The sequence below is a fragment of the Bubalus bubalis genome, chromosome 21 (assembly GCF_019923935.1).
Source record: "Bubalus bubalis isolate 160015118507 breed Murrah chromosome 21, NDDB_SH_1, whole genome shotgun sequence".
Lineage (NCBI taxonomy): Eukaryota > Metazoa > Chordata > Mammalia > Artiodactyla > Bovidae > Bubalus > Bubalus bubalis.
The window spans coordinates 51,451,138-51,462,336 of record NC_059177.1 but is presented as its reverse complement, the minus strand read 5'-3'; the positions used below and the strand labels follow the sequence as shown (position 1 = coordinate 51,462,336).

At 47.9% G+C, this 11,199-nt stretch overlaps 1 protein-coding gene across 4 annotated transcripts; it reads right to left on the bottom strand.

Annotated features, from left to right (window-relative positions):
* Positions 1-831: 831 nt before the first annotated feature.
* On the bottom strand, positions 832-7,601 carry NME6 (NME/NM23 nucleoside diphosphate kinase 6). 4 transcript variants are annotated; one of them, XM_006065179.4, is made up of 6 exons: positions 7,466-7,601; positions 4,878-4,974; positions 3,415-3,517; positions 2,205-2,244; positions 1,640-1,800; positions 832-1,377 (listed from the first exon to the last, which is right to left on the bottom strand). In XM_006065179.4, exons 2-6 carry the CDS (start codon positions 4,965-4,967, stop codon positions 1,211-1,213), a joined length of 561 nt encoding a protein of 186 aa, XP_006065241.1. In that variant the 5' UTR covers positions 4,968-4,974; positions 7,466-7,601; the 3' UTR covers positions 832-1,210. The 4 variants fall into 4 exon arrangements, with proteins under 4 accessions (XP_006065241.1, XP_006065242.1, XP_025127978.1 ...); XM_006065180.4 differs by having other exon boundaries at positions 4,878-4,971; positions 7,466-7,528; XM_025272193.3 differs by lacking the exon at positions 7,466-7,601 and adding an exon at positions 7,146-7,399.
* Positions 7,602-11,199: the final 3,598 nt, after the last annotated feature.

Below are 11,199 nucleotides of genomic sequence, written 5' to 3'. Positions count from 1 at the left end.
ACCAGAGGACACACTCAGGAGAGGAGTCTGATGAGTGCAAGTATGTGGGCAAGGCTTCAGCCTTCCTTCTCTGGCTATTTCTCTCTTTTCTTGGCTTGTGCAAATATTTGTTTTCATAAGTTCTCTATATAAACTCAAGCCATCTCACTTTCAGTTTGTAGATTGTCATGCTAATGCTCCCTCGTGATTCACACCTCCCTGCATCTGTGCCTGTGCAGTTGCTTCCCACATGGACTCTGGGCTTGGCCATGTGACTTGCCTTTGTCAGTGGGGTATCAGAAAACATGACTCAAGTGGAAGCTTGATAAGCTCATGAATGGAGGCCTGCTTTCTTGCAACTCTGAAATAACCATGCAAAGAAGCAGCTCAGGAGGAAACACCACGCTGGACCCAACTGCTGAACGCAGCTATGTGCGTCCAGGTGAGCGCGGCAGAATCACCCAGCAGATCCACAGACATACAAGTTCAGTAATTATTGTTTTAAGCCATGAAATCTTGAGGTGATTTGTCACAGTAGTAGGTAACTGTCATCCTCAGCTACAGCAGAGACATGGCTACCTTTAGTGGCTCTGTGCAAATCAGAAAAAAAAAAAAAAAGAGTCATAACAATATGCCGTTACTGGGCAGACATACTTTTGCTCAAACAAAAGGTGCCCCTTCTTCCAGGATGCAGGCCTATGCCAGGGGCCTTTGTGCTCTACGTAAGCTGCACGCTGCGTGAACCTCCTGGGAGATTTTGACACAATTCTCTCTTCACTTAGCATAGACCAGAAACTTGACTTAGGACAGGTTTAATTACTCCAGTTAAGGAGAGAGAGAGAGCACCTCGAGTAGTGTTCCCAGCCTTTTTCAGTAGCATACTGACTTTTATTAAGGAAAACAGACCAAACGTGGCTAATACAGAGTCACTGCATTTTTCAGGCAAGTCAGCTCGGCAAGCTTCTCCTTGAAAATGATAAACAGTTCTCAGAAAAGAGAGGAGCCATCATTCCTCTGAACCACCCATGAGCATTCCAGAGAAGAGGTAGATAGTGAGATTCTAGAAGAGGTGGCAGTGAGGAGCTTAGGCCCTCTCGCAGGTGGTGGTGCCCAGCAGAGATGGCACAAGGAGCCCCAGGCCTCCCTGGTCCTAGAAGAATGCTCTGGGACCAGAGGTCTGTGAGAGAAGGTTGGGCAACGCCACTAGTCTTCACAAACTGACAGGCCTGTGTCAGGCTGGCCCCAGGCCTCCTGTGGGAGCAGCAAAGTGGACGCCACCCTCGGGACTGTAGTGCACAGGGCCACAGCGCAACTGGGGCTCCTCTTCCTCGTACCAGCGCTGTTCGCTGAAATCCGGGAAGAAGGCTGCAATCTCTCTACTGGCTGAAACCACAGAGTCTGTAAGGGGAGGAAAAAGAGAAGGGATTCTCATAGGGAGTGCAGGGCAGAGGCAAGAAGCGGTCATAATCGGGTTCAGAAACCAGAGCCTGTCCTTCTCCCACCCGTAAGTCCTGGGCCACATCTGGCGAGGTCACCACAAAAGGCCAACCGGGAGGAAAGCTCCCTGGGGGACCTGCCTTTCAACCCCACCATCCAGCCTGCCCACCATCCTTGAACCAAATTCCCTTATTAATACTGTGGACACAGGAGGCAGCCTCACCTGAGCCGTGGGTTGTATTACGGGTGTCGGTGAGGCCAAAACTCCCACGAATTGAATCTGGGGCCACGTGGCGTGCTCGAAACACTCTGGTGGGGCCCATCACGGTCCTCCAGAGCTGGATGGCATCCTTGTGGGCGAGGATGTAGGCTCGGATTGGCCCACTGTGAACCAAGGGAGCACATGTCAGGAATCTGGCTCTGGCTTCAGGAGGGCACACTGTGATCAGGGCCCAAAGGCACACTGGACATCCTGAGAGTCTCCTTGCCTTTCTAGCTGAGTACTGCTTCAAAGAGCTGATAGAAGGCTGCTGATGAAGAAGAAAGGCCACCGAGACAGCAGAGTTGTTAGGAAGCATTCAACAACACTCTTCTACAGCCCCTGGATCAGTAAGCACCTCAGAACAGGTGGCCACAGGGTCAGTGTCGGCCCGAGCCCACGTTTCTTCAGACCCTCGACACTGCTTACAACTTTAAAGAGTGGTAAATAAAATTAACAAATCTACTGAGGGGGGCAGGGGAAATAAAGTCTCAGTGGATGAAGATGTTGGAACCAAAATGAGAAATACCTGGCCATGAACTCCACCAGCCGCTGATAGAAAAAACGCCCTGCAAGGAGAGAAGACCTCCATTAAGACATGGTGCCAAGACAACTTTTTATACTCCTGCCTCCCTAGAGGAGGGAATAATCACTGTTTTAGAGAAAGGAACAGGGACTCTGACTTACCTGGGTCTGAACCCAGGGTCTCCAACTTCCCACCTGGTAGTTTCAGGTAAATCAATAACTTCCCTAACTTACTTTCCTAATCTGTGTGCTGAGGACATAATACCTACCTCATGGGGTTTCTGGGAAATTAAATGAAATCATGAGCCTTTGGACAGTACTTGACAGAGTTTTTTGTTAACTAGAGATATTACCTTCCCTGGTGGCTCAGACGATAAAGAGTCTGCCTGCAATGTGGGAGACCCGGGTTCAATTCCTGGGTTGGGAAGATCCCCTGGAGAAGGAAATGGCAATCCACTCCAGCACTCTTGCCTGGAAAATCCCATGGACCGAGGAGCCTGATAGGCTACAGTCCATGGGGTCGCAAAGAGTCGGACATGACTGAGCAACTTCACTTTCAGTGATATTATCAGGATATAAAACTAAATTTCTTGTTGGTACCATGAGGTAGGACCCTCCTAGAAAATATTTTAAAAACATTGATAATCATGAAAAGTTTGTGTTATCAATCCACTCTCTAGAAGACTGGCTGAATTTTACAGTTGGTGAGTACAGTAGTCATGTATGGATGTCAGAGTTGGACTATAAAGAAAGCCGAACGCCGAAGAATTGATGCTTTTGAACTGTGGTGTTGGGAGAAGACTCCTGAGAGTCCCTTGGACTGCAAGGAGATCAGACCAGTCCATCCTAAAGGAAATCAGTCCTGACTATTCATTGGAAGGACTGATGCTGAAACTCCAACACTTTGGCCACGTGATGCGAAGAACTGACTCACTGGAAAAGACCCTGATGCCAGGACTGAAGGCAGGAGGAGAAGGGGATGACAGAGGATGAGATGGTTGGATGGCATCACCGACACAATGGACATGAGTTTGGATGGACTCCAGGAGTTGCTGATGGACAGGGAGGCCTGGCGTGCTGCAGTCCATGGGGTCACAAAGAGTCAGACACACTGAGCGACTGAACTGACGTCAGTGAGAACCTGACTTGGGTGTCCACGTGAAATCTTTCTAGGGACAGAGAAGCCTCCTGCTCAGAGGACTGCTGGCTCCTACCTTCATGCTCTCGGTAAAATTTCTGGCAGTCTTCCTTTCTCCACAGAAGTTCTCTCATTCGCACAATAAGGAACTTGTTGCTCAGAATCTGCTGATGAACAGCCTGGATAAATGCCACCCCAAAGATAAAAGTCAGTGAAAGGGAGCATATGAGTGAACAGGAGACCCAGGCTAACCAAAAGAACCCTGGGGACCCTTTAGAGCCTAAAACTTGAAGAAGAGAGACACCCTGTTGCTATCTTGAAGATGGGAGTAAGTCATGTAATGAGGAATGTGAGTAGTCGCTAAAAACGGTAGTCCCCACCTGAAGGCCAACAAGGACATGGGGACCTCAGTCCTATAGACACAGAAATCAAATTCTGCCATTCTATGAGCTTCAAACTGGACTCTTCCCCACACCCTGGAGATAAGGGCCCAGTCAGTTGATACCTGGACTTCGGCTTTGTGAAACTTTAAGGAGAGAACCTAGCCCTTAGCCAAACCTACTCTACATTCTAGAACTGTGAGGTAATGAATGCTGTTTTAAGCTGCTAAGTGTGTGGTAATTTATTAGGCAGCAATAGAGAACTAGGGCGTCCCAGGTGGAGCAGTGGTGCAGAATTTGCCTGCAATGCAGAAGACACAGGAGACGAGGGTTTGATCCCTGGGTCAGGAAGATCCCCTGGAGGATGAAACAGCAACCCACTCCAGTATTCTTGCCTCGAAAATTCCATGGACAGAGGAGCCTGGCACACCATAATCCATGGAGTTGCAAAGAGCTGGACACGACTGAGCGCACATGCAATAGACAACTACTATATATATACTGTCTTGAGGTTTGGTTCTTCTTACTGTATTAGAGCCTTTAATTATTTCAAAAAATATTTTATTTATTTGTTTCTTTGGCTGCATTTGGTTTAAAGAATCTGCCTGCAAGGCGGGAGACCTGGATTCCATTCCTCAGTTGGGAAGATCCCCTGGATGAGGGCATAGAAACCCATTCCAGTATTCTTGTCTGAAGAATTCCCATGGACAGAGGAGCCTGGGGGGCTACAGTCCATGGGGTTGCAAAGAGGCGGACATGACTGAGTGACTAAGCACAGGATCTTCACTGCTTCATGCAGAATCATTTGTTGTGGCCCATGGCCTTCAGTAGTTGTGGCACGTGGGCTGAGTTGCCCCATCTTAGTTCCTCAACCTTAGTGGGATCTTAGTTCTCTGATCAGGGATCAAACCTATGTCCCCTGCATTTCAAGGTGGATTCTTAACCACTGGACTACCAGGGAAGTCCCTCTTAAATTTTACATCTGCCTCAGTTCTCCAACAGATTTATCGTCCCCTTGGGGTCAGTGTCCACGATGTCTACCTTTGCCTCCACACCATCTAGCAAAGGACTGTGTTGTCAGTCTTCACAAATGGCCCTGTGGCACCTGAAACAGAAGCAATGCCCGGGCATACAGTAGAGGCTTAGGACGTGTTCTTACCTCCAGAATCAGAGGGTGAGCAACTGCATCAGGCTTGATTAGGGCCAGAGTGAGTTGGAGAGCCTGCGGGCTCCGCAAGATTGAGGTCATCTCCCTGCTGCCATCAGAGAGCCAGATTAGAGACTCATCAGTGTTGCAGTCCCCACCCTTCTTACTCTGGAGCCATGCAGTCTTGCAAGTCAACTAGGGCTCTCACATCTGACATTAATAAAGTACATCACAGTTACTTAGTATTTAACTGCCCATTGGATCATGGGATTGAGGGAAAGGAATAGTACAGGGGCCTTCAATTTACCCACTGAAGGACATAATCTTGCTAACGCAACTGTAACCCTGCAAAGGAGCGACCCATTCATGAGAAGTTCAAGTTTAAACATTACCTGTCTCTGCCAATACTCCCTTCGCTTCCTATCTTTTGTGTTTTACAGAGGATTTACAATTTACATTCCTATAGACTCTAGCCACAAGGGTACGGTCACACAGTGATCTCCCATCAATTCTAGAATTGCAAGACTGGATGGACAAGAATTGGGATCTTGCCAGGATACCATCCCCTCTCACCTCCCCCCCCGCCCCCCCACCCGCTGCCCCCGCCCCACCCCACCACTGCCTATGTCTGCTGGATACATACAATTTCTATTCTAATGTTACAGATAAGTCAGGACCTAACCTGGCCAAATCAAACCCTTTAATACACTTGCTGTCCTCAATGGCAAGGCTTATTGTTCAGTTGTTAAGTTGTGTCTGACTCTTTGTGACCCCATGGACTGCAGCAAGTCAGGCTTCCCTGTCCTTCACCATGGCAAGGCTTGCAGACATGCAACTCGAAGGTCAAAGACAAGTTGTACTCATTTTATAGCTGAAATGCCTGGCACAAGGACGCTTAATCAATTCTATTGACCAAATGAACCTATATAGTCTCATTCTATTTATCTTTGTATATCTACAGTCTAATCATGGTGTATGAGCTCAATAATTGTGGAAATGCTATAAAAAACATAAAAGTATTTTAAGCTGGACTAAGAAAACTTGAGATCTCTTCCAACTTTGAAATTCTATTTACACGTAAGAAACTGATCATCTCTGCAGGTCTAAGGAGTAGTTCTCAAAGATTATCTGGGTGGAACCTCTAAATTTGCCAGTAAATATAGAAGGCTTCCATGAACACACACAGAGTCTGGACAACCATGTTATTTCTCTTGGCCCGAAAGTGGCACATTAAAGGCAGTGCTAGGGTCTGGCCCAAACAGAAACACTGCCAAGGTCTTTCCTACTCATGCCCTTTCTACAGCATTCAGGCTGATACTCCAGTCGATCCACAAAGCTAACCGCAGCCTAACCAGTACAAGATCAGCCAACCTAGTTTCCCTAACATCCCAGGTGGTGAGTAACCCAAAAGTGAGCAGAATCTTGTCATATTTTTAGGGAGAGATATCCTTGCCACCTCACCTTCCTCATCCTCCATATCCACGATATCACTAAGTTCTGGCAATTTTGCCTCGCCAGTGTCCTTCCAACCCATACAGTTCTCTCCTTCTCAGCTGCCACCACCCCAGTCCAAAACATCATCAACCCTCCCTGGACTTATGCAACAGCCTCTTTAATGATCTTCCAGTTTCTACTCTTGCTCCCTCTATAATCTGTTCTCCACACAATAGCCATTGAACTAAAAATGCAAATCTGATCATTTCATTTCCTTCCTTAACCCTTCAAAGTGTACTCTACTTTTATAATAAAACCTGAAAGCCTTATCATGTCCTACTAGGCTTTGCGTGATCTGATCCCTCATCTAGAACTCCAAACACCTTAACTTGCTTTTGCTGTAGCCTCATGGGCCTTGCAGCTCCGAGACTTTCTGGCCCGACAGCCAGAGTTTTCACAGTCCAGAATGTGTTCCCGCTGGTTATCTCCTACTCACCCACTAGATCTCAGTTTGCTTCCCCACCCTCATGGCTCCTTACACGTCTTCTTCACTTATCTCTTCCCCACTAGAAGGTCAGCTCCATGAAAGCACAGATCTCTTTTGCCTCTATATCCTCTGTACTGCACAGTGCCTAGCACACACATGGCTCTCAACGGTATTTGTTGAATCAATTAGTGAATGAGTGATTTAGCTATTCCAAGGCCAGAATGCTAGAGGCTATCCAGGGGAGGGCATGGTTCCTTTTCTAATGCCAGCCAAGTCACGCTTGTCTTGGATACTGGTTTACAACATAGAGGAACAGGTCGGGAAACTTGCTCAACATAAAAGTCGCTCCTTTAAGAGACCTGTAAGTTTTAGAAGTTCCTTGGGCATTTGCCTCCACAACAGAGGCTCCTATTTCTCCGCTTCCTGGAGGGTGGCAGCCATGCTCTCCGTCCTCCCAAGCTCATCATCACCTCGGCTTTCTCCCTCCAAAACCTGAAGCCCCACCCTCCAATCCCCCAAGCTGACAGCCTCAGTTCTAGACACCACCCTCTTCCCCACCCTGCTCTTCCATTTCTCCAGGCCTGCAGCCCTGCGGTTTTGGCCCCTTGTACAGAGGCCTAAACCCACTCCAGATTCTGGGCTATTTGGGAGCCCCGGGTGGAGTTCGAATACGAGTCACCTGGTTTTCCCGCTGCGGGACCCGGCCACCAGGCACTGCAATAGCTAGCCCTTAGGTCCAAGCGGGGTCCTTTAGGCATTCGCCCGGGCAACCCTCTTCGGGGTCCTTGCTGTGCGGCCCGGCCAGCCAATCCGGGAAGTCCTGCAGCAGGAGGGCCCGCCTCCCGGTAGCCCTGATGTCTTTCCAGCGCTTGCTCCGGAGGGAAGAGGTGAAGTAGCTGTCTTGGACGGGAGATGGGCTGGGCTCGGGCGCCCTCAGGTGGGAGAGCGGACCAGGCCGGTGGCACCGCGACGGGATGTGGCTCAGAGAGGACCTCGGAGAGGACAGAATGGGCATTTCAGGGTGGCAGCCAGGCAGTGAGCGGGGTCTCCAGTGGGGCAGCCGGAGTGGGTTTTGCCCGACTCGCTTTCTTTTATTTTTGATCTAGGATAGTGCCTTTCCTTGGTGGCTCAGAGGTTAAAGCGTCTGCCTGGAATGCTAGAGACCCGGGTTTGATCCATGGGTCGGGAAGATCCCCTGGAGAAGGAAATGGTAACCCACTCCAGTATTCTTGCCTGGAGAATCCCATGGACGGAGAAGCCTGGAAGGCTACAGTCCATGGGGTCTCAAAGAGTCGGACACGACTGAGCGACTTCACTTTAGTGCCTGGCACTTCGTTGGTGCCCAGTATTTGTCTTTCGGAGGGCCGTGGGGGACAAAGAACTTGGGTCTTGATTCGGTTTTGGTGGAACTGAAGTAATTCTACACCAGTTATGAGTCTGAACTCAGTTGGGTGAATCACCCATTATGAGGCTAATTTTTTATTTATCTTCTTTATTATTTTTGCTTTGTACAGGCTTTCTCTAGTTGTAGCAAGCAAGGTTCAGTGTGCGGACTTCTCATTGCAGTGGCATCTATTGTTGCAGAGCACAGGCTTTAGGCAAGCTGGCTCAGTAGTTGTGGCTCATCAACTCAGTTATGGCTGCTCCGTGGCATGTGGAATCCTCCTGGGCCAAGGATTGAACCCATGTCTCCTTCATTGGCAGGCAGACTTCCATCCACTGCGCAACCAGGGAAGTCCCAAGAGGTTAATTATGACTTATGTTCATTCTATCCAGAAGGTATCTACCTTTGTCTAGTCTTGTCTCTAGACAGTGGTATTTAAGAACATACTGCCTTCTTGCAGTGTTAATGTACAGTAATAGTGGCAGCCCCTGCCAAGTCTTTTTTGAGGTGTTTTTCATTTTCATCCAGCATATTTAAATTGTTGTTGTTGTTTAGTCACTAAGTCGTATCCAACTCCTTGCGACTACATGGACTGTAGCCTGCAGGCTTCTATGTCTGTGGGATTTCCCAGGCAAAAATACTGGAGTGGATTGCCATTTCATTCTTCAGGGGGTGTTCCTGACCCAGGGATCAAACCCGTGTCTCCTGAGCCACTGAGTACACTGAGCCACTGAGTACAGGCTCAGTAGTTGTGGCTGCTCCGTGACACGTGGAATCATCTTTTTAATGCACAAGATATTCACATCACTCCTTTGCCTAAATCACTACCGTGTTTTCCTGCTCTACTAAGAAAAAAATCCAAACTCTTCACCACGGACCTTAAAGAACTACATGACTTGGCTTTTGCCGACCTGCATGCCTTTCCAAACTACTCTCCCCTCACTCCTATCATCCACTGCCTGTTCCCACCGCTAAGCCTCCACAGGAGGTGCTCACTGCCTGAAAGCTTGTCTCCCCAATATTTACTTGACTCACTCCTTGGCCTTGTGTCACTTCCTCAGAGAGGCCTGGCCAGACTTACTATCTAAAGCATCACCCTTTCTCATCATTCTCGTCCATTACCCTTCTCTATTTTTCTTCTGAGTATTTGCCCCTATCTTTGTTGCTTTAGCCCACCCTTTCTTCTGGCCTTACTAAAGAAGAGATCAGAATTTAGCTAGCAGCCATATCAGTTCCTTCCTCTCTGTATGTGTGGATGTGTGTTTGTCTCTGTGTGTGTGTGTGTGTTTATGTATGACTAGAAATCTACTGAACAAAATGAGTAAGAGTGCAGAATGCTTCCGAGGTGGAAAGGTGATTTCTCTGAGCCAAGCGAAGGGGACCCTAAGAGCAGGACCTGCAGATAACAGGGTAGTGCCTGCAGGAGAGGGAGACTGGCATATTCCTCCCTTGCTGATTTGTTGAATCTCAGGGCCTGGTGTTGCCCTGGTCAAAAGGGGTGTGCAGTGAGAGAGTTGGCATGAAACCTTGACATGTTCTCTCCTGGAATTTGGAGCTTATGTGACTGAGAACCTGATGTCGTCTCTCTGCTTGGAGAATCTTCCCACAGCAAGGAAAAAGAGGGAGTTACCCTCACCCTGCCTCCCTGACTGTAACAAATCCCAACCCTAGTCCCTAACTCAATCCTACTTCCTAAACCCCTAACCCTATCACTGACAGTGATCTAACCTTTTGGACTTGTGACCTAACCCTAGCTCTCCTGACCCTGACTCCTCCACTTCTGAAGATGACCTTGTAACTCTCACCCTTCATCCTTACACTCAAGTCCTAAACTTTAGGCCTTTGGTGCAACCCTAACATCTAACCCCACCCCAGTCCCTAACCACCACGCAAATATCTTACCCTTGACTTGAACACTTTTGATCTCTGACCACCACTCTAACCTTTATACTTCTGATACTAATTGCCAACACCAGTCCAAGCTGACCACTAATAAACTCGTAACCCTTTCATCCTAGACTTCGTTTCTAGATTCTGAGCCACTGGCATTTATATTCTAATCTCCTAATTCCAACCTCTAATCCTTAAATACCACCCCGTAAATTCTAACCACTGATTCTGGAACCCTCAACTCCCAACCCTGACTCCATGAATGACAAGCCAGTACTTCACCCAGTTATGAGCCACAGACAAGTAGAGTGGGAGCAGCTCAAACTGTGCACAAGTCAGAGGGCACCGTGAGTGAATGCCAGTAAATTAATCCACCAGATACTGAATATGAGACAATAGGAACCCTAGCAATCCAGGAAAGCTTCCCTAAATACTGGATATGATGGATAACAGCAAACCTGAACAAACCTCCAAGTCTCAGAAGACGGGCAATGAAATTCCCAGTCACTGTGACCACACCTCTATGTCCCAACACAGCAGCCTCACTCAGCACATCATCCCAGCCTTCCCAAGATGGAGGACAATAGTCCTTAGTTGCAAAACTCTCAGACACGAGATGGGTGGCCTTTGCCCAAGGACACAGCAAGAGAAAGCTTAGCAACACAGTAACCATCATGACCAGGAGATAAGTTAGCCATCACTGCTACCATCGTCTCCCTTTCCCAATTATCTGGACTCCGAGAGAAGCCCTAGCAGACCAGCTAACAACCCAGCTGAACAGAAGACAAAAACCCTGTATGACATCAGCTCCTCCCCCAACTCATTAGTGAAAATGAAACAATCCAATTGTAAAATGGACAGAGGACCCGAACATTTTCCCAAAGGAAAAGTATGAATGGTCAACAGGTACATCACTAATCATAGGGGAATGTAAACCAAAACAATAAGATATTGTGTCACACCTGTTAAGAATAGCTGTTATTGAAAAGATAAGAGATTATAAACACTGGCAAGGTTGTAGAGAAAAAGGAACCCTTGTGCACTGTTCATGGGATTGTGAATTGGTTATAGCCACTGTAGAAAACAATGTGAAGATTCCTCAGAGAATTACTAGAACTATCATATGATCTAGCAGTTCT